Raw genomic sequence first — 23,848 nt, 5'->3', positions numbered from 1 at the left:
GACAGTCGGGGTGTGTGTTTATGACCAGAGCATGTATCTGGTGTCAGTGCTGCCTTTTTGTTTCTGGAGACAGGCCAGTGTTCTGGGCTTGAGGCCAGGCAGAGTGCAATGTGCTCTTTCAAGTATACACAGTACAGTGACGTGCGGTGAGGTTAATGGCTGGTGAGGCACTGACTCTTTCAGAGTCAGATTTACAAATATTATATTTTGACCTTAATCGAAATATTCTGTTATTTTCAAAAGCTTTTTTGGTCTGATGTTTCGATTAATTTTAAACAGACCGTTCAACAAAAGGATACCCACAATCTAAATATTGGATTGTTCTTTCTTAGTAAGAACCAATTTTCATTACCAATGTGGTCTTACCGTGACTTGAAGATGAAGTCCATGCTATCCTTCTGGACAACAATCTCTATTACTTGTTTGTAAAAGTCCTCCTTATCTTCCTCTAGTTTCAAAAGTCTAGTTTGTTGTTCGCGTCGCGTCTACCGCCATGGTCTACCCCGTCTCTGCGTAGAATAACAGTAGCAACAAGGACCTGTGGGCTCACGTGCGCCCCCTTCAGTGCGGCAGAGGTTATGGCTGCCTCCCCTGGTGCTTTTTTCATTGCCGTTGTATGATGAGAGCAGCGAGCCTAAATATCATATATACGTGAAATAAGTTATTTAGAGACTATGGATGGCGAGGATAAATGTAATAAAGGGATCTACAAACATTACATTGGTGACATACAGTGAGATGGTAACAGGCATGCGCTTAGGGCCCGCTTTCCAGCCAGTTTCTGTGGGGTGACGCATCTGAGGTGAGGCAGAGCTCATCTGTGCCTCACCTCACCCCACAGTAACTGGCTTGAGCGCGCTCACAAAATAAGTGCCCGCGCTAAATTAGTGCCCGCGCTCCAGCCAGTTACTGTGGGCTTACGAGAGGCAGAGCTCGTCCCTGCCTCACTTCTCATCGCTACCCGTAGTTGTAGCGGAGTTCGGCAAATTTGCTGATTTTGACTATAAAAAGCGATTGGAATCATACATAAATCACATTTACAACACAGATCAGTGCAGACATTTTATTATTATTACTATTTAGTTTTTCTTTAGTTGTTTTTCCGTTACATTGTAGTATGGCCAGTCTATGAGTATGACAGGTGAGGCTCTGCCTCCCCTGACTGCACGTCGCTGTCACAAGAGGCTTGTTTGAGACAAGCGAGACCTGCGCAGTTGCGATCAACGTCTTGCTCGTGCGTTGCATGATGGTTAGTCATTTTGTCCGACTTGCTCTGGAGGCCCGCCTACATGAGACGTTGAAATCTCGTGGGACAAAGACGCCCACAGCCTTGAGAGCGAGGCGGCGCAGTTCCTCTCCACGGGCTGCGGAAGCGAAATGCTTGATGGGAAACGACTCGCTAGTATCTCGAGCTGAGCGCTCATTGGTGGTTTTTACCACGTGCTGGTGATGAAACTCTCCAATTGGCTCGGCAAAAGTTTGTTGTTGTTTTGTGTCAGTTTTACGTCGCCACATCCATTCCCATTTTTCATCATTGTTCCACAATGTTTATCATCATGAAATTAATATCCATATATGTTATACTATACTTGCACTGCTTACCGTTTTCATACTTTATATATCTTAGCATATTCATACACACTGTTCATACTGCTCACAGGCTGATATCTAGTGTATTCATACCCCTCACTGTTTATTCATCATTCAATTCATTCTATATTTTATTCTGTAGATTGTGTACATTACTTTTCACTTTACTGCTTGTTGCACCTGGTTAGAAGCTAAACTGCATTTCGTTGTCTCAGTACCTGTAATATGTGCAATAACAATAAAGTTGAATCTAATCTTGAGCAGGAACAAATGTATTTACTTAGTACATATATGACATTAACGATTAAACACATGTGTGCATTCTTTATAAATGCAAACCGAGTCAAGCCGACTCCGGAGGTGGCGGTATGCACCTTAAAGTTGTTTGCAATCCGCCAAAAAACCGAGAGAAGAAGAAGGCGAAGAAGAAGAAGATGAAGAAGAAGAAGCCGACTCGTAGCTGTCCGACTTCAGGCGAGCTTTTTGAGATTCCCCCGGCTGCGATCGGCTACTCTCGTCTACTTTCGAGGCGAGCCGCAACTCGTCTCAAACAAGCCTAGTGTGTATTTTTTACTCTGGAGGACAGCAGATGCTGCAGAGGAAGGAACATAAGGCTGTCTGCCAGCTCAGCTTACACTCTCTCTCAGCCTCAGCTTGTTGTTTGCTTGTTGCTGGGGAGACACCCAGGTGAATAGGTGAAACACATTTCAACAAATAGATACCACCAAGAAACTTTCCACGGTTCATTAAAACAGTTTTTCTTTTTGTATTGCTGTACATGGAACAGAAATCTGTTATTGGACAGGTAAAACAAACAACAGTTTAATTTTTGTTGACATTTTAGATTTTTATAGAGGGAAGTTCAACTAACAAGAAACTTTCCATAGTTCATTAGGACAATTGTTTTTTTGTGTTACACGGAATGGAAGAGGTTAAAGGGGCCCTATTCTGCTCATTATCAGGTTCATATCAGTATGTAGTGTCTCTACTGTGACATGTCTCCATGCTTTAATGTTCAAAAAGCTCTTTATTTGTCTCATACTGCCTGCTGCAGCACCTCTTTTCACCCTCTGTCTGAAACCAGAGCCCAGTCTGCTCTGATTGATAAGATGGCAGGCTTTGTAGTGATTGGTCAACCACTTAAAGATGTCCCAACCCTTAGCCTATCAATTAAAACGTGTTGGAGCGCTAGCCAATAGAAAAACGACTGTTACGTACTTAGTGATGTCATTATGTTATGGAGGTAACGGAAGTGGATGTTTTTTTTGTAGTCTAAAATAAGGCATGTTATGGAAGAACAACAGCCCAAACAAAATGTACGTGAAGTGCATCAAAAATCAATGTTTTTGCTTTTGGTGTCTTGCCTTAAATCATAGTGTAAAATCATAGTTTATTTTTACTCTAAAGGACAGCAGATGCTGCAGTAAAGGACAAACAAGATCACCAGGCGGTATGCCAGCTGCACTCACATCCTCCCATAGGCCTGAGGCCTGTTGTTTTTATTTATTAAAAGGACTAATCATTCATCAGTGTCACTCATTTTAACAAAGAATGATAAATAAATGGTGCAAAGGTCAAGTTTATTTTCACAGGTTGGTATTATCGACATGTATTCACTCACAAAACAATAGGCATTTTCACTTTATTTTAATAAAAGATAATTATAATTGTGGGTACATATTTTGATACAAAAACAGTCTTTTACAAACATAAAATGGACATTCATTCACAGCCATACTCTCAAGTGCACAGACACAGACCTTCAGTGAAACTAAATATGCCACAGAGCAACCAGAGATAACAGTGCTATCTAACGCACACTCACATAACATTTTCTTAACTGTTGCAACAGAGTTTTCAGACAATGGCAGTCTTTGAAATAGTCCATATATAGTAAGTCACCATTGTGTATGTGCCATGGAGTAAAATAACATGTTTGAAGTAAGAAAACTGCACAATAAAAACATATAAACAACATTTTCAAGGGTTATGTGCATTCAGTAATACATTAATCATTCACATGTAATAATATGCAAGGATTACACATGAATGTCATCGGAAGGGAATACATACAGAAACACTTTGTATCTGTGTGTTTGTATATGTGGCAAAGCTTTCCTATGAAATGTCTTCTTTTCCATGTTTCGGTCTGGATTCCATGTTGACTCCACTGACAGGATTAGGAAAGGATAATTGTACATGGAGCCAGCATCTTGAATGCATAATACCTTCAATGTGTGTTTATCCTGTACATTAAAAGGAGAAAAGGATGTTTTCATATGAAACAAACACATGTGTCATGCTAATGGTTACAGGCCTGTCGTTATATCAAAAGTCACCACTAGATGGTGCCATTCAAAAAGGCTCCACTGCAGACCCACACAGGTGCTTTCAGTTATACTGTGATTAGATGTCTGCAAATGTCGGGTTTGGTGGAGCCATGTTCGGAGTTTTCTCTGGACACTAAACTCGCTGTACTTGAAGTTAGAGTGAATTATGTGTTTTTTTAGAAACAATATTGTTTCATTCGTTGAATTGGTCTTTTCTTCCTAGCAAACGGGATGAAAATACATGAAAAATAAATATTGTATAATGTTCCTGTTGCAGGACTGTATAACTTGACGGAGTTATGCACACACTGGATTTTACTGCTAGCTTGACAGCTGTGAGTATTTACAATAACCAATGTTTTCTATGTTATTTATGACGTGTTTGCTATATTTATGTTCATGAGGATGATTTTGGGGAGTGGCTTTAGAGCAGGGGTTTTCAAAGTGTGGGAAGGTGAGCCTCCCCTCAGAGAACATACGAACATCTGCGCTCCCCCCCCCCTCCTAATTATTATTATTATTATTATTGTTGTTGTTGTTGCTATAATGCAGGGGTAATCAATTGCATTTCAAAGAGGTCCAGTAAGAGAACATGTCATTAAATGCTCTGTTTTCGCTGTCTACCTTTCTCTTTTTTGAGCACGCCATTTGAAATGACTCCGACTGTTTCTCTCTTCTTGTCTCGTCTCTGTGTGTGTGTTTGAATCTATCGTGCTGACTCACTGATTGCACCGATTTGATTGGTTGAGTAGCGTCACCTCCTTAAAACATTAAACAATACCTTTTTTAAACCTTTTTATCTTTATGTTTTAAATATTTTTGTTTACATTTTTAACATCGTGGATAAATCCTTATATGCTCCCGGCAACACTGAACGTCAACTTTGCCTCCTTATTACACTCACCCCTACTTTAGTGGGAACAATGAGTCTGCGTCTTTGATGCGCACAGGCGGATGATGCAGGGATGCAATGTAGACAGGAATAAACGCAGATCATCCTCTGGCAGCAGCCTTGACCGGTACTTGCTTTTGATCAAAGTCAATGCTCTTTCTGTCAAGGAATGTTTCCAAATGTTTGGAAGCGGGCTGTAGTTATCCCAATCTTCAAAGGTGGAGACCCAATGTCTACCAATAACTACAGGCAAATTAGTATCCTTCCTACAGTATCAAAAGTTGTTGAAAAACTTGTGAATCTGAATAACAGTGCTTTTTCTCTGCATCCAATGCAATTTGGCTTTAGGGCCAAATACTCTACAGAAACAGCCAACTGTTTTTTCACAGAACAAATCAAATCCAAAATGGACAAAAGTGGTGTAGGAGCAGTGTTTCTCGACTTAAAGAAGGCCTTTGACACTGTTAATCACAAACAACTCATATCTAAGCTATCCAGCATTAACTTCTCCACACAAACACTTAAATGGATAGAATCATATTTGTTCAACCGTTCTCAGTATGTCAGAGTTCAGAATAATCAATCATCTAACCTCCAGCTGTCCACAGGTGTCCCACAAGGGTCAATTCTGGGTCCATTGTTATTTTCATTGTATATAAACGACTTACCATCGATATGACCTGATACAAACATCCAAATGTATGCTGATGATACTGTCATTTATGTTCACGGAGGCAGTCTGACACAAGTGGCTAATGAACTGACGAACAAGATGGTTCATGTAACAGCTTGGTTGGAGCAATGCTGTCTGCAACTAAATCAGTAAAACCATGTTCTTCACCAAAACCAAGTCCTCCTGCGTTGAGCCAGATGTGTTTGTGTCCGGGGAGAGGCTACAGGTGGTCTCACAGTACAAATACCTGGGGGTATTAATTGATTCAAGACTCAATTTTAAGGCTCAGGTGAAAAAGGTCTGCAACAGGGTCAAATTCAACAAGTCCTCCAACTCATACGACCAAATGGGACGATTGTTCAGGCCCTTATTACGCTTAATACGTCCTATAATTACGTTTGAAAGTTTTCGCCCTCTAGTGCTCCCGTTGAATGCAAACGCTCCGGAGGGACGTTTATTCACAAATAACCCTCTCTGGAAAATTGTGGAATACTTTGGCCATTAAAACACTTTTTTATTAGATTTCTAGCGAGAAGTGTATATTTTACTTTTAGAATCCACGTCCAGTCGATATGTAGGATCTATAGTTTGATAGATATTACGAAGATGATTTGAGGTATGCGGCAGCCTCCATGTAAAGTTACGGGTTGAAAACAGTATTTCCAGTCTCGACGTTTTCATAATAAAACAAATGATCAAATGATTTAACAGTGATATCTGCAGTACTCATCAACTAAAAAACATCAGTTTATCCTTGTTAATTATACGACATTTATTGGTTTCAATTGTGTACAATGCTTTTGTGTTTTTCCCATAGGTTTTTCTCTTTCGATTCTGAGAGACACCTTTCTTTTTTCAGAGGTTTTGATCGATTGTTTTAGCCGCAATGCATGTCGGGATATGGTGTTTATATGATATGAAATCGGAAAAACATTTAAAAAAAATAAAATAATACTTTATTCCGAGTATTCTTGCTTTTCTCTTTGGAGGTCATCACATAACGGCATTGTAATACACGGTTCGGCTGCATTAAATATTACATATCTGCTGTAGATATTTATTTATAGAGCCCTGATCAGAAGACCTTTTGACAAACTGTAAGAAATGCCGCCAACACTGAAAACGTGACGTGGATCATAAATATATTAGCAATTAAACAACATCTTACATTTCTTTTCACACAATACGTCTCCTTGCAGTATCAACAATAATTCGGCTGACTTTTATATTTGATCCAATTGGTAGATAGGCTATATTTACACCATAACGGTGCACAGCTGGGGATTTTCTTGTAGTTTTTAAAGATATTATTTACTACCTTTCCAACTCCTCATGCAGATGACTGTTACAGGTCTATACAGGTTCATGGTACAATGCATAAGCTTCAAATCGAGAGACTGAAACTGTATTTTCCTTTACCGTTCCGTTTTAATTTCACAATAAAGTTAATAGTCATTATGTTTGATATTATTATGTTTTATTAACTACACCACTTTTTTTTAACCCGCACCGCCTAGTAGTTAAAGCACGTTATTGAATTTTGTTGTTGAATACGTTTTATTTGATGAAAACATTTAAATATTAAGAGTAGCCTACATACAAAATAGGGGGAAAGTAGAAGGCATGATAGAAATATAGAATATAAAATATCAAGAAGATACTGTAGTGATCTCTACAATAAAACAGTTTAGTGCAGGACGTACAAAGATATTAACAGGAGGATGTGCAAAACAGACAAACTAATAAGGATTTATTTAAACATTAAAGAATACTTTAAAGGGGACCTATCATGCAAAATGCACTCTTGTACATCTTTTATACATGAATATGTGTCCCCGGTGTGTCAGGGAACTCACTAATGGCGCATTTCCACTACACGGCCTTGCTCTGTATGGCTAGGCCTCGTTAAGACTGGCTCACTTTATGGCGCATTTCCATTAGAGTTTAGGAAATGGGGTAGTATCTATAGTAACGCAGTGTGGGCGGAGCCGTGACGCCATCTTCAATGAGAGCCCCAGAAAAACAACACAGCCGTTAGCCCTCAGAGCTCACAGCTCCTCATATCTGTTCAGAAACTAGACAAAAGTTAAACAAGTACAAACCACAGACTGCCTGTGTCATGGCGAATACAGTCGCTGGTTTATTTATGTCTGTATAGGCCGTTGTTGTGAGTGTGGACGGTCGGAGCATTTACAACGTTAGTTTAGCCAATGTCCATTTAGACAACACGCATTTCAAAAGGTTTTTCGCCTGCCGTCTGTCTGCAGACTTGTCAAAGCATTAATTCATGGTTTTTTACTAACCGGTATCAGTATGTTGTTACTTCGGCATCATTTTGAAACGTGTATTACAATTAAATCACGGTCAAATATGTTCATTTTGTCGTAGTTGTAGCCCCCTTGCCAGCGATTCTCTCTCTAGTTTAGCATACTCAGCCCGACTCAGCCTGGTTGTTCCTGGCCCTAGAACCACGATTTTATGGGGCCAGAAAAACTGTGAATTAGGACCCGCTAGCCGGTACTAGGCCAAGTGGAAACGCAACCAAAAAAGGGCCACGCACGGCTCGGCACGCTTAAAGCGAGCTCTGCGCTGCAGTGGAAACGCGCCACAAGTGTCAGAAAATACAACCCTCTCTCTTTTCCTCTATACCCAAATCTCTAAAAAAAAAAGGGGCTGTAACGGATCTGATACAGACTGATCCAGATTTGAATTATTTTCACAAAAAGGGGTGCTCCGCTTAGTGATCAATTCTCCACCTATCAGGGGAATGAGAGGTTGGGCCCAAGCCCCCAGGAAGTGCGCCGGAGTCTGATGAGAATATTCGTGCTGGTCAAACGGTGGTACTACACTTCCTTTAGGTTGCTGGGCCCGGAAACACTTTTTCCCATTGACTTACATTGGGAAAGAGTGGTCTGTAACTCGTTGGATAATTTTTTTTAAACTAAATAAACTACCCAGTATGAACGTTTGTATAGCCCTTATTAAAAACATTCAGTCCTCAAGTTGTAAAAATGTGCTAATAACGTTATTCTGAGAGTTATTTCCCTCTGCATTATGAACGCGCATCTAACCCACGGGACCGCGCCGCCCGGCACGTTCATGTTATGTGTTCAGTACTACATGAGTTTCTCTTTACCCATGGATGCACAATAACAACGGACCATATCGCCTTACTGCCATCCCACGGAGCTGTAATAATGGATATATTGCACATGTTTGCTGTAATTCATCATTTGTAAAATATTATACTACATGGGCTGTATGATGTAAATCTTGTACCGTAAATGTTGTATTAAATAAAGTTAATATTACCGACGTAGATTAACGTTCCTGTAGCTTCTTATTGCACTTGCAATTGTTTTAGTTACTTGTGGGCTACTTAACATGAATAATCACAGTTACTATCCTTTTACTCCATCACATTTCAAAAAGAAATAGGCTATTGTTATTTTAACTCCACCACAGTAATCCATCATCAGCTTTACTTTTTAGATAAAGTTTTAACTCACAATTGATCATAACAGGCTTCAACATATACATTTTTATATATTACTAAGTGGTTTCATGTACAACCCACACAAGTATCATGCTAAATGAAGCTCTGTTGCTGGGATATCACTAGATCCTGATGTCAGCGTAATATAAAAGTACAAAACGATTGATGTGTAATTTAGCATAATTTACTAGCTAGCCGCTAGCTGCTAACTGCCGCCTCGTTAATATAAATCCAGTACCATGCTGTCATGAACGTGCGGTGCTGTTACGTGTACGCAAATTCACGTGCTTAATGTGAACGAGCCTTTTGGGCGACGTGGTTAAAGTTGCGCATGCTCTATGAGTGCACATACGGGTACTTCTCAGGCATGCCGGGTAATCTGTGACGTTTCGCTCTCTCAAAAGTTGGGCCATTTTGTCATCATGCGCTAATGAGCAACTCTCATAGGAATGAATGAGGCCCCGCCTCCCACGCTGTATCCAGTTCTTATTATACATCCATGGTTGGGCCACGGCCGGCCATTGCCGCTTGAAAGCGCTGGAGATGCTGTAGTACATATGCCAGGCCTGTAAGTGGCGCTGTAGTCTGCCACAAAAGCAGCGAAGAAGACTTCCCTTGCATGGTTGCCATGGTTGCCCTTCTGTTTATTCTCCACTGTGGCTCTTTTTCTCCCTCCCCGAGGCAAGCGTTTGCGCCTCCTGCTTTAAAACAAATCAACTCTATATAATCATATGTAAGGGATAATGTGCAGCGACGCGATCATTATGGGGAAAAGAACACCGACAGGCTGATCAGGAGCCCGACGCGAAGCGGAGGGATCTAGATCGGCATGAAGGTGTTATTTGAAGGCTTATTACATGGCCACATTCTCAACAAAGTAACGATATGACTCCCAATATTAATTGAAATGCTTTTATCGATTTAGAAAATGATTTTATTGATTTAAAAAATAGTTGTATTGATTTAAATTGACATGCATCCGCTAAGAAAAATAGTCCGTTGTTACTGTTTGAACTAACGTAGCAACGGCAGGAACTGCTTCGATAGTGTTTTTGAGGAGCTTTTTGATTATAGATTTGAAAATATCATTGCTTGCTTTAAAAGTAGCGCAATTAATTATGTCAAACCTTGGAAAGTATCTAGATATCCCTGCCCTAATGCCAAAGTAACTGGCAACTGAATATGTGTCGCCGTTTGATGTCTATGTCTGGAGCGCTGCGTAAAAAGGAGGGTTTCTGCCCTATTACTTCTCTTCTTACTTCTATAAGAATAAAACATGGTGGACGGAGATCTCTTTTTCTCCCCCTCTTCTCCCCGCTGCAGCCTAGCAGCTGATCTCAAAGCATGCTCCCCTCTCCTGCAGGGGGGCGTGGTCAGCTGCAGCTCACAGAATCAGCCCCATGCAAAAACAGCGCTGGAAAGAGCAACTAGAGCGAAATGAGGCATGGCTAAAATGCAGGATCTGTTTGGTATTTTGAAAAAAAAACTATATTTATATACTTTTATATAGGTATGGCCCTACAATATATTGTTCAAATATAGCATGATAGGTCCCCTTTAAGTTAAGGTCTTCTTTTGAATAAGAAAAAAACGTTGGGGTTATCCACAGATAAATATGAAGTCTGACAAAGTACTTAACGTCCAATATATTGCATAGTTTATTTTGGCACTTGACAATCACCTTCCCTGAATTTGACTCAGGTGTAACTAAAGTCTGATTTAAGGGTTGTTTATATTTCACATCATTAATCAGAATCTTCAAAGTTTACTGTAACTAAAATAAATGTAGTAGAGTAAAAACACCAGATTAACCTCTGAATTGTAGTGGAGTAGAACAAAGTAGTATGCTGCTGTAACAAAAACATTTCTCAACTTGGGATCAATAAAGTATATCTTATCTTAAGATGATTGATGGCTACTGCCATATTTGCAAAATGTGCCTCTGAACCTTGACAAGTGCATGTTTCAAGACTTGTCAATGAACAACAGGAGGGGTCACAGACATAACACCAGCTGTTAAATAAAACTCTTCTGAGCTTAGGTGCCATGTGGGTATATTAATTCACCCATTTATTAATTATATGTTTTAAATTTGATAACACCACTGTGTTTCGTATCCCCTAAACTTCCAGGGTGTACACAGTTTAATACTGGCAACTTCTAATTGTGGGAAATACGAAAACGTGTTATAAAGAGACGTGCCATAGAACATGTAGCGAAACACACTGTCACGGAGGTGATCTCGGCCTCCGTTACGGGTTGTATATCTTTATTGTTGTTGATTGTGTTCACCTGGTGCCCTGTGTTGTCTCCTCCCCCCTCACCTGTGTCTTGTTGATTGATTAGTGTGTGTGTATTTAGGCTCTGTTTTCCCTGTCAGTGGAGAGGTAGTGTGTGGGAGATCCTTGTGGCTGCTGACTGTGTTCAGGGAGGACAGTCATATTGAGGCTGGTGACTATGTGCACATGAGAAATAAATGCCCACACCGGGTTATATTTGAACCCTCTGCCTCCTTGCTTGGCTCAACGGTCAGTCTCACACACACAATAGCCAGCATGTGTAGTTCTGGGGGGGGATTCCATTCCATTTCATAGAGCTGTTCGACGCTCAGCGTAACCTTGTTGCATTGCCACTCCAACATCCAATTACAGGGCTTGATGACTAAAGCAAGGCGGATGTTGTGGTCCCAAACGATAGCTGGGCATTCTGGGTAGTGTAGGGTCTAAACTCCGAAAAAACTATTTGTTTCTCTGAATCGAAGGTTAAAAACACAAAAGCATTGTTCACAATTTAAACCAATCAATATTGTGTAATTAACAAGGATAAACTGATGTGTTTTAGTGGATGAGTAATGCAGACATCACTGTGTAATCATAGTGAGGGGAATATATCCGGTTTTATTATGAAAACTTCGAGACCGGAAAAACTGTTCTCACTTCTCACCCACGCTAACTTTACATGGAAGCTGCATCCTGGCGAGACCTCAAATCATCTTCGTAATATATCAAACTATAGATCCTACACATCGACTGGACGTGGATTCTAAGAGTACAATATACACTTCTCGCCAGAAATCGAATCAAAAAGTATTTTAATGGCCAAAGTATTCCACAATTTTCCAGAGAGGGTTATTTGTGAATAAACGTCCCTCCGGAGCGTTTGCAATGAACGGGCCGGGAGCATGTTGTTTCTTACACGACCACTAGAGCACCTCTAGTGGTCGTGTAAGAAACAACATACACTTTAAAACGTGTCTCTGGGTCGTTATAAGGGCATGAACAATCGGCCTATATGGTCGTTTTTTGTAGGAGGACAGGCTGGTCAAATTTGAGGTTTACTAGGGACTGCATGTCAACAGAGGCGGCTCTGATGTACATGCACTCTATGGTTATATCTCACATCACCTACTGCTTAACAACCTGGTCACATGCCTGTGTACAACCACTCTTAAACCACTGGAATCATTATACAAACAAACACTTAAAATAGTAGGTAAGAAATCAGTTCATTCTCATCATTGCAGCTAGACTACCAAAAGGAGGGAACACATTAGTCCTGTCTTAGCTACTCTACACTGGCTTCCTGTAACTTTTAGAATAGATTTTAAGGTGCTTCTCCTCACATACAACGCTCTAAATGGACAAGGACCCAGCTACATTGCTGACTCTCTAATAAACCCGCCAGAACACTGCGATCACCAGATGCAGGTCTATTAGGGGTCACCAGAAAGAGTCATAAGAAGATCGGTGATGCAGCCTTTGTAAACTACGCCCCAAAACTGTGGAACACGTTACCCAACAATATTAGGGAAGCCAATACGTTTTAAAATGATCTATCTCTTTACCAAAGCATTTAACTGACTTTACACTATTATACTGCACTATTTCTCTATGTTTTATTCCCCATGTTTTGATGTTTAATTATTTTATCCCACTTTATGCCTTGCTCTTGCTGCTTGTTTTACATTGCTTTTATGTCTTATTTTTTACTGATGTAAAGCACTTTGAACTGCAATCCCCTGTATGAAAGGTGCTATACAAATTATTATTATTATTAGGGCCAAATACTCGCAAAATACAAATTTTATTAGATGTGCAAATGCTTACCTCATGTACAAAATAATACACAGCCTTACCTCACCTCCGCTCAGACATTTTATCACCATACGCACACCTGTAACTAGGTCAACAAGAGCTGCAACAAGAGGAGATTGCATTGTTCCATTAAGGAAGAGTTCATTCAGCCAATCTTCATTTTCTTTTAAAGCTGCACAACAGTGGAACTCAATCCCAGTAACGATTAGAGAACAAAACACCTGCACTTTATTCAAATCTAACTTAAAAACATGGCTAGTGGAAAATCAGCTCTGTCAACACTTGACACAATCTGCACTTTACAACCTCTGTTTGTACACATGTGCTTTGACCTGATGCTATCTGTCTGCTTTGTGAATATGTATTTTTGCTTTGTTTTGTTTTATATATGCTTTTATCATAATATAAGCATATATGTTGAATGTTGATTTACTGATTGTATTTACCGGTCATTTGAAGTGACATTTTTTTTTAGGATGACTTTCAACATCTGTCCAGGGACTGCAGATGAAAAATAGCCTGTTGGCTAACTCTGGCGCATTTACAGAAATGTTAATCAATGTGCACTGTCCCTGTCAAATAAATAAATAAAAAATAAATAAACCCGCACTCACACAGGTAGGTTGAGGTGAAGGGAATGAGCACTTTTACAGCCTTTTTGGCGAAGTGGGGGAACTCGGTCTCCACAGAGAGCCAAAAGTGTGCAAGTGACGTTTTCTGTCAGACGCTGTCTCCTCTCTCACTTTAGGTAACTTCACTAAAAATGGATTCATGTTGATGCTCGCATAAAGTTACCTGAAGTTAACTAGCTAGATTTCACTGTCTCTCGTTATTTTTTTCTCACGAGGTGCCTCCTCTGAAGCTCTCTGCTTGCAAAACACATAGGTCAAAACGCTTTCTCGCTGTTGGGAAAATATTGAATGTTCCTTCTATATCAGAGTAGCACATGCTAACAGAGGCCCTACGTAGCTGTGTACGTAGCCGGATGTACGACTACATGGATGACGCTCATGAGACACTGTGTTGAAGTTATGATAGCTACGTTCCTAAGATTGGCATGATGACACAGCGCCAAGAGAGATAGGCATATGACTGTCATGTTTATTGCTTACGCAGGCCTTAGCTAATCTTTACTAATGTCAGAATACTGCTTTGAACCAGTATTCTTCCATCTTGTTGACTGTAACACCCTCTCTTGTATATAAGCATATCAAGGACTCTACTCTGGGAACTATTTGTCCCACACAGCTCTGTGTGTGAACTTCCATTTTTGCAAGGATAATAAATACATGTATTTATGTGATATTTTTCTAACATTCGCCATCTGCACAAGAGCATTAGTGTTTCTCAATGGTAAAATATGCTAAAGACTGAAAGCTAATGGAATCAGAATCTATAACCACATGTGCTTCTAGGTCAGGGTTGTACGGAGCCCTAGGGGACATGGAGAAGAAAAAAAAAAGTAATAATAATAATGTTCTGCTTTGCGTAATGATCTCGCAAAACATTACTATTATTTTTTTTTAAATATTTGAAACTTACGCAATACTTTTGCGAGATCTCGCAAAGAGGTTTTGCGATATCTCGCAAAACATTTATCAATATATTATCAGGTGGAAACCACTAAAGTGTGTAAATGTTATCCATTACAGATAAAATAACCACATGGGACTGTATGAATGTTTGGTAAAAGATCTCTATGGGACACTGGATATATAAAGTCTGCTCATTAGATCTAGCTTGGTAAGAATGGCAAAATGTCTTCCAGCTAACATGTTTCTTCCCATTGTTCTATTGCCCATAGTTCTAGCAAATAAATAAGTGATGCCTTTTAGATTTAGGGACAACATTAAGCCATCCATATCAATTCAAGTTTTACAATTCTTTGGTGTCTGTCATCCCCATTGAATGTTTTGTACACAGTATGCCTATGCATGTCAAACAAAGGCTGATTCTTTTTCAAACATCATGTATTATAACACTGACCTTCAGAGCTCAGTGTCTTCAATGGCCTCTGGTTCGTCTATGGTATCCAGGCGTCTCTTGCAGGCTTCCAGAAGTTTCTTCCTTGGGCCCAGAGGGATGTGAATGCTGGTAAGATCATGATCTGAACAAAGCAGCAGAGCCTCCAGGTCGATCTTCTCTCTCCTGAAGATCAGCATGAACTCACTGAGGCTTTGAGAGGCCAGGAAAGTGTCCAGAGGACTGCTCTCTAGCTCCAAGTCCTCATCCATCCCAACGTCTGTCTCCTCCCATGGCAACTCCTGAAGGTTCCTTTCTTGCAGGCTCAAGGCACTGCCAATACTGTCCTCATCCAAGCTGGGCGAGCGTTGAGGCAGAGGTCCTCGTAGTCGAACATTAGGTGCCCGGCCCAATGGTTCACTTCCCACTACACTCCCTTCATCCCGTGTAAACATGGCTCCAGTCAAATAGTTCCTCCTGAACACCATGGTGCCAAGCCCAGGTCGGGTGAAGAGGGAGTCACGTCCGGAGTCTGCGCTGATCTCCGAATACGCGGTCTCGTGGAGGCCTGGCTCGCTCATGGCACGAGAGACTGTGTCGCCGTCGTCGTCATGGTCACGGGCGAACATGTCGCGGATGTTGAGGCGAGATCGCTCCTTGGGGTTGGCATATGTGCCCTGTTTAAGGAACATGACATCATTGCCGAGCTGCAGACCAGACAGCGAGCGCACACTTTTCCTCCCGTCCTCGTAGATCTTGAAGGTTCCATCACCCTGCTTCTTCTTCTCTAGTTTCCTCTGTATCTTGGCCTTGCCCTTGGCTGTGGATTGCAGCGTGGCCTGAGAAGCAAGTATAGAAATTAAGAATTACGAAACACTCATTTAGATCAAGAATGGATATACCCACAAACAATCACTGGTGTTGCAACTCAAACAACAACTAAGTCCTTAAAGCTGGTACCACTAGCACAATAGAGGATAACTTTCTTTGTCTTTCTAAAAGCTTGAAACATGATCCTGGACTTCTATGATTCATAACCAAGATAAATAAGATATTGCTGTACTAGACAAGCATCTTATTGTTTTAACTAAGATAAAGCAATACATTTATTAACATGAAACGCCTACAGCTAGGATGATATTAAGCAAAGACTTTACCACCATTGGACTTTATTTTGGAAAGAATGTGTACGGAAGTCAAGGGCAAGAATTGTGCCATGAATACATACTGTATATGATGTTCAAATAAAAGGATAATTTAGCAAGTCAAGAAAGTTCTTGTAAAACTGACCGAGTTTAAAGACTTTGAAAATATGTCATTGTAAAGATTACATAGCCAAAAGTTATAAATGTGTGCCTCATGTATTGTACGGGGTATTGCTAATTATTTGGCTTCCCGGCTGATAAAATGACCAGGAGTGGCTGGATAAAACACGTTAGGTAATATAACGTTACATTTGCAATGGTTTATACCTAAATGTACTAGCTAGTTTCTAGGTTATCTTGATTGTGCGAGTTAGATGCCATTCAATGAGCCGTCTTGCCAAAATTAAACGGAACTGCATCTTTTGTGACTTGCAGACACCATTTGGGATATGCATGGCACATTTAAAATGCGACAAATCATTTGTTTCATGCCTTAGGCTATACCAACATGCTTTTTTCTGAAACAAGGTTCCATCCACATCCACTTTGTATGTTTATATATTCCATTTTAACACCACTACCTGCGAGTATGGCATGTTGGAGGTCACAGTGTTGAACTTGCGGCTCAGTGTGCTGCCGCTGTTGTAGCTAGAAAAGCTGATAGCATCCAGGTTGTCTAAAGCTGCTGACTCCTTCATGAACTTCCTCTCCATGTGTTCACGGTGCTTCCTCTGGAGCTTTGCACAGTCTTTGATTCGGTGCTCTGCTGCGCGAAACGCCCGGTCTTTGAGTTTGGTGACCAGCTTTGGGTTGAGTGTTATCTGCTTGGCAGTGATGGAGTCCAGGTAGCGAACGCAGTCCATGTGTCCCTTGGTGGCGGCCATGTCCAGCGGTGTGTGGTAGTCATTGTCCAGACACCACACGTTGGCACCGAAAGCCACCAGGAAGGACAGGCAGTTGTGGTGGCCGTTGGCAGCTGCCAGGTGGAGCGGGGTGTTGCCCCAGATGTCACACTTGTCCGGATCGCCTCTGAAAGACAAGACGCAACGTAGGATCTCAACATTACTGGATTCACGCATACAGTATGATTTCTGTCTCAAGAACCAAGCACATTTTTCACAGGTTTAAGCGATTTTAATTTTAAAACACGCTATATGGTGACAGTAAATGGACACCCCTATCCACGTGGCTACTTTGCAACCCTTTCTCCTATTAAATGAAGTTCCCATACAACTAAATGGGACTTCAGAGTAGGGACCAAGTGATATTCTTGTACATTTAAACAAAAAAACAATAAAATTGCAAAAAAATACTTGGGAAAGTTATGTTTGTTGTATTTCTTTAATTCACCGACATACATTAAAATAAGTCTCCTGGGAAAAGATCTCTTTTTGTTTGACCCACCCATCTCGACCTCCTCCATAAGCACTTCATTTTGTTTGGGTGAGAAAATACCTTTTCCCTTAAATTGTCAATGCAGCAAATTGGGAACAATTTAAGACCAGGCGGACTTTTGGTTTGGGGTTATTTGTAATATTACACAATACAAGAGTTAGGGGTGATGTCGAGCAAAGTCCAAGAACCAATCTATATTGTGGACATTTTCCGTAGATCTTAGTTATTATACACCAAACAGATGTTTTTAGCAGCGTTCTGGCATGCTGCAGAAACCTCACTTGCTGATCGCCTTACAATACAGCTTGAACTTTAGGAAGTAAGATGACTCACATGACCTGCAACTCTGTCAGGTCATACAGTGAAAATGACTCTACGTTTTACTGTCATTAATTGAAAGGCAGTGTAATAGTAACATCAGATCAATCCTGATCAATTTGACTTTTTTTGATTATTTTCTTCATTTTATTTAATTGTGAACTGAATATCTTTAGGTTTTGGCTTGTTGGTCAGACAAATAAGCAATCTGAAAAGAATACACCTTTTTACTCACTTTTAGAGTTAAAAGAAATAATTGTCCTAGACTCCTAGATGTGACATACAGGACAAACCTTGACGTCTGTTTACCTCCTTTAAGGACACAGGCTGTTTCAGCCAATAATGTTATTGTTCCCATTCTGTGACCGGTCAATACTGGGTCACAGATGGTCTGTATTGTGGGTACACTGGGACACTTCCTTCTCTGTTGTCTGAGGACTCCAGGGCATGACATATGCAAGGCCATAAGTGGCGGAAGCTGGTAACTTAGTGTGCCCAAACTATCTAAAGCTATCTTATCAAAACATGTTGATGACTCTCTGTGGAACCAGTTAAATGGGCTGGCAAGAGAGAGGCTCTCCAGAATTGACGTGGCAACTCTACCGTGAAGTCAGAACCTCTGGCTCTTGGACTTGTGATGTGAATCCTCCGGCCGTAACTCCAAATAAACCATCATGTGTTTGACATCAAAGCTACTGCTCCTACCGTGTCTCCTTCCTGAGTCGGTGACTCCCACTGCATAGCTACACAGAAGTTTCCTCTACAATGATGATTTAAAATGTATCTAAATAAAATATAGATTCAGTTATTAAAAAAACTTAATTTATAGCCTTGACATTTACAGTGCATCATCAGTATGTTTGCAGTCTTTTTTTATAACCCTTGTTTAATGACAAGGAAACAATCAAATATAACCAAGATATCAGTAAAGCACAATGCTGTGCAAGCAAGTCAAAAGAGGACAAAAACCACAACACATGCTGGACTTTGACACAGTGTGCGGTACAGTTGGTTTGTTTTGAGTCCCTCCTCTTCCTGTTTTCTCTCCGCCCTTATGACCGGGCCGTGGCGGGGGCCTGATCAATAATTGAAGCGCTGCAGGTTAAACATGACAGAGGTGACGATGCATTATTTATCCCACACACCAAGAGCCTTTTTCTGCAGACACCTAAAGGCACAGTTACCACACGCTGCAGAGTCACTACTTTTATCAGCTTGATCCTTGATTTCAGATCCTTGGTAACTGCAGACCTGGCAAATTGTACAAATGCCCCATTTAATATTAGATCAAATATGATGTGGTTTATTTTTATGTTCAGAGCATCAAATGTTCCTGTTTTATATTTCCCTGTCAGCTGAAAGGGCGATTAAGCGGATCCAATTCCAATGGTACAAGCAAGAAATCACACCAAACTATCTCACACGGTAACTGGAACCATCTGCAGCTCTGCCAGAACCTCTGACTCAGAGATGATACACCAACCTCAAACAACCACCTGTTTACTCTGAAACTTTAATACTGTTTGGTACCAACCGAAACGTATCCTCGTTCTCTGTGAAATGTTGCCCGGAAGTTCCCACTGACTACAGATCAGACTGCACAGGAAGATTCATCATTTTCAACCAGACCCAGAAAAAAAACATTTATTTGTAGATAGTGTAGCAATGCCAGTCAGACTGGCTCCAACTTTGATTCAGACGGAACATTTTCTGCTGGAACCATTACCATAAGATAAGATGGACCCTCATTTATCCCAATGGGGGAATTCAGGAGTTGAAAGTAGCAACAGAGGGAGAGTGAAAAACAGGACAGTATAACATTATATAAGTAACTGTTAAAACGAGATATCACAACGAGGTAAAACGTTGATAATTTGAGCCCTCCCCTCAGCCACCTCCTCCAGGTTGTCCAGTTTTATGAGCTTGTTCAGCATCCCTTTTGTTGGTGTTTCCCCCCCAGCACGCCACGGCAAAGAAGAGCACACTGGATAAGAAGTTGTATGGACATACATGTTCCGCAGAGGATAAGGTGTATTTTGTTTGTGATAATCAGGTCACAATTTGAATGTGTCCAACGCTCGGAAACAAATGTTGACATGATAACATACTCAGGGGACCATGGAATACATGCAAAACATCAGCACGTTGTTTTTGATGTACCTAGGAACAGCCTCATAGGGCTGCTAGCAGGACTGCGTACTCTTAAACTGTGTTCCAAATCATATACTAATGTACTGTACTTAACTGCATTGATCACATGACTGTTTCTATCACTATATGCAGAGGTGGGAGAGGTACTCAGATCTTGTACTTGAGTAAAAGTAGAAGTACCAGAGTGTAGGAATACTCTGTCACAAGTAAAAGTCCTGCATTCAAATTGTTACTCAGGTAAAAGTACACAAGTATTAGCACCAGAATATACTTAAAGTACCAAAAGTAAAAGTAGTCATTGTGCAGATTGGTCCATTTCAGAATAATATATATGATATGTTTTATAATGATTGATCATGAAAGTGTTCTCAAAGCTGGTAAAGGTGCAGCTAGTTTGAATGACTTTGTATTCTGCAGGGTAGCTGGTGGATTTACTCCAGGTGGAACTAAAGTGTGATTCAACACTTGATTATATTTCACATCATTCATCCACATCTGTGAAGTAACTAAAGGTATTAAATACATGTAGTGGAGTAAAATTGTACTTAAGTACAGTACTTGAGTAAATGTACTTACTTTCCACCTTTGACTATATGGGGCAGTTGATGATGTCCACCAAGCTCACGCAGTGTACTCAGCAAAACTTTGCTAATGTAGTATACCTCTAAGCATTTCTCACATACACAATAGTTTGCACACTATTGTAACGCACACATACACCATTTCTGTCTTCCTATGGCCTACAATGAATAGTAGGTCATTATGCAGTTTCATGCTCATAGTTTATTTAGGTCATTTGATTAAACACAACTTGTGTACCACTTTAGCAAAAATATGATCTGCAATAATTAATTTCTAAAAGTGCCTGACATTTGAGTGATGGCTCCGACATGAACAAACTATGTTCTGCCATGTTGTTCCTATTTCTTCACTGGTTTAAAGGTAATGCTTTATGCATGCACTTTCAATTACCATTAGATGTTTTTTTAGACTTTGATTTTTGCTTATTAAGTCATGAATATTTAGGATAAAAATACTAGTTTAGGTTGCTTTATTAATACATGTTTCATATGGCTGCTCAATTAAACGGTTCATTGATATTTAGTAATACTAAGGGATCTGTTTCAGCTGATATTGTGCCTTAGTGGTACAAATGCAGTCAATTGGGGTGTGGGGCATCAGTTCTGATGCCTACAGAAAGTTGTTATGCACATTTGTTCTTGAACCAGATATGTTACTTGTTGAATCAGAATTGTTATTTTTAGTTAGACAATGTTTCTTACATGACCAACATTTTGCCTTACCTTATTCTGTTGAAAAAATGGTTTCAGTTCTAATGTGTAAAACGAAGAAAAGAACAATCTGAAAAGTTGATGAGAAATGACACGTTTTCTTGCTCACAACCGCTACTGTTTTCCTCATCTTCTGCTGTGAGTTGAACTGCAGCTCAGTTTACTATTCTGTCTTTGCTTGACTCTTTACACCACATGCTCCATGAGCCGTAGTAGAAACCGTCTCTATCCATCACTGTGACCTTTCCCTCTGTCTGTGTCCCTCCCAAGCATCAGACCCAACTGCCCTCCACTTTACTGCTCGCCTTATAAACCTGCCACCAGCAGCATGACATACTGCACGGTGCCCTGCTGTGAAATATCACACTGCTTCCTCTCCTAAACCTTGAACAAAAGCCTTTTATCATTATCTCAGTTTTCTTTCACAATATGCAGCGTGAGGCTGTAAGAACGCAGATCCTATCCACTGCATGTGAGGTGTTAGATTTAGTGCGTTATCCCTGCACCTGAACTGGGCCCATGTCATGGATTAGCCACACATGTGACATTCAAATAAAGTAATCATGCTTCAGTCTTTCTACTGCTATAGAGTGTGTTTTATGTTTGAGCATCAGCTGCAAGTGACCTTTCCTTTGTAATCAGGCAGTTAAAATGTATAGCACTGCATCTCCAGCGACCCTGATTACATTAGCAATGGGGGTGGGTTATAAGATTTGTGTATTCATGCGAATATAAGCACACAGCGCTGAGGTCAACAATATACAATTTGTTAATATTTATTCGTGTGAAGCTTGAGGATCAAGGATTGGTGTTAAGACATTTTATAATAACAACAGGAAAGTGGGGGCATTAGTCTCTTCTTTCTAAATGTTACATTTTTACATCCTTTTTGTTAATAGAAAATTCCACAATATTTGATTATAGTTGGTCCCATTCAAGCCCAAAGAGTTACATTATTACATATGTGCAGATCTTTCGTATTCAACATATAAATACATGTAAACTAAATAGAAAGAATAGTCTTATGTGCCCACAGGCATAATATATTATGACAAGAATAACTCACAATTTAGTTTAATGTCATCAGATGTGTCCTTATGCACGAGTAGAGAACAGTTCTACCATAGCAATTTAAAATATAGTTCAATATGTAAAGGTTTTTTCCTAGAGCACGTGAAGTAAATAGAAAAAAATCCACTTATTTACATACAGAAAATAGCGTCAAAATAATATAATAAAAGGTAAACAATAACTGTTGGTCATGTAAACAGACACGTTACAATATTTTCCCTCTCGGACATTTCTGCTGAAATGAGCAAACAGGTGTTAGTGGATGAACTATCTCTCTGGTGAGGGAGGATGCTCGGACTCACCCTCTCCCCACGATGAGCCGCAGGGCCTCCAGGTTGCCGTGGTACGCCGCCCACAGGGTCGGTGTCATCCCATCCTCATCCGGGGCGTTCAGCTCCTTCCGTGTGGCCTCCTTCAGCACGTCCAGGTAGCCGTCCCGGGCCGCCCGGTGGTACCGGTCGTTCATGGCGGCGCCTCTGCTTCGGCAGCCCGCCTGGCTCACTCTGGGTTCGGTTCCATGGAGGTTCCGGAAGGTTTGCCTTGTTAGTAAGGCAACTTTTAAAGTCCGGTAGCGGCGTGTGAGCAGCGGTCCGACGGCCCGGAGAGGCACGGAGCTGGCTGACAGCCTAGTTGCTAGGAGACGAACACGAGGCGTGCTGGTTGTCAAGCAGGGGCGGAGCTATAAAGAAAACACCCGCCCCTTTTAAAAACGGAATGGCATGTTTTTTTGGTTCTATTCATTTTATTTTAGTTTCTTTGTAATTCCCTCGTTCTCTCACACGAGGAAAGCACGTTGTGGCAGTAACAATTGCACTGAAAATATCAATATTAAATATAAAATGTGGTTAGTCAAACTTACATCTGCATTTTCTTATTAACTAATGATGGTGTTAAGGAATCATGCAAAATAGATTTTTATTTTATTTAGAACAATAACCCAAGTATATCCTTAAAATGTTTGCAATTTTGAAATCCCTAAAGTCAAATAAAGTATACTTTAAATATAGAAGTAGCTGTATTTTGCAACCCAATATCAGACTTTTGGATATATTTGTCCTACTGTTCCAGGCATGCTTTCCATTAGTTTCTGTGTGTTTGTAAAACCATTTAGCAGATAGTGAAGTTAATATCTTTGACATTTTTAAATTATGCATTTATCTAGTTTGAATGCATATTGATTACAAATGTAGCCCCTGTCATCTTTACCAAAAATAATGCAGACTGTGTGGTCTGATGACTTTTAAAATTCAAGCTAGTTCAAATGTCTAATGACGTGTGTTACCCTACAATTTCATTTCCATATCAAACGCAACATGTTTACAAAAGACAAGGCGTGATGTAAAGCAGGCCTACACTCAATTGTTTTTAAATTGGCTAAACCATGCAAAACCACCTGCATGAACATTTGAACGTGACACTGAAAGTAAATCCAGCAGTTT

The 23,848-nt window shown here is 40.4% G+C and overlaps 1 protein-coding gene across 2 annotated transcripts; it reads right to left on the bottom strand.

Moving 5' to 3' along the window:
- Positions 1–3,161: 3,161 nt before the first annotated feature.
- LOC117553487 (Usher syndrome type-1G protein homolog) lies at positions 3,162–23,022 on the bottom strand. 2 transcript variants are annotated; one of them, XM_034227432.1, is made up of 4 exons: positions 22,712–23,022; positions 16,764–17,211; positions 15,062–15,876; positions 3,162–3,836 (listed from the first exon to the last, which is right to left on the bottom strand). In XM_034227432.1, the coding sequence occupies exons 1-3, from the start codon at positions 22,873–22,875 to the stop codon at positions 15,064–15,066; spliced, it is 1,425 nt and encodes a 474-aa protein (XP_034083323.1). In that variant the 5' UTR covers positions 22,876–23,022; the 3' UTR covers positions 3,162–3,836; positions 15,062–15,063. The 2 variants fall into 2 exon arrangements, with proteins under 2 accessions (XP_034083323.1, XP_034083324.1); XM_034227433.1 differs by lacking the exon at positions 3,162–3,836 and adding an exon at positions 12,783–13,175.
- Between the last annotated feature and the right edge of the window lie 826 nt (positions 23,023–23,848).

This window comes from Gymnodraco acuticeps, unplaced genomic scaffold (assembly GCF_902827175.1).
Source record: "Gymnodraco acuticeps unplaced genomic scaffold, fGymAcu1.1, whole genome shotgun sequence".
Lineage (NCBI taxonomy): Eukaryota > Metazoa > Chordata > Actinopteri > Perciformes > Bathydraconidae > Gymnodraco > Gymnodraco acuticeps.
Note: the sequence above shows the minus strand (reverse complement) of the source record. Positions and strands in the feature narration are given on the sequence as shown.

Coding starts and splice junctions, on each gene's coding strand:
- LOC117553487 (XM_034227432.1), bottom strand. CDS start 22,875: ATGAACGACCGGTACCACCGGGCGGCCCGGGACGGCTACCTGGACGTG. Junction 17,212..22,711: donor CGGCTCATCGTGGGGAGAGG/GTGAGTCCGAGC, acceptor CTTGTCTTTCAG/AGGCGATCCGGACAAGTGTG. Junction 15,877..16,763: donor CCAACATGCCATACTCGCAG/GTAGTGGTGTTA, acceptor CTTGCTTCTCAG/GCCACGCTGCAATCCACAGC.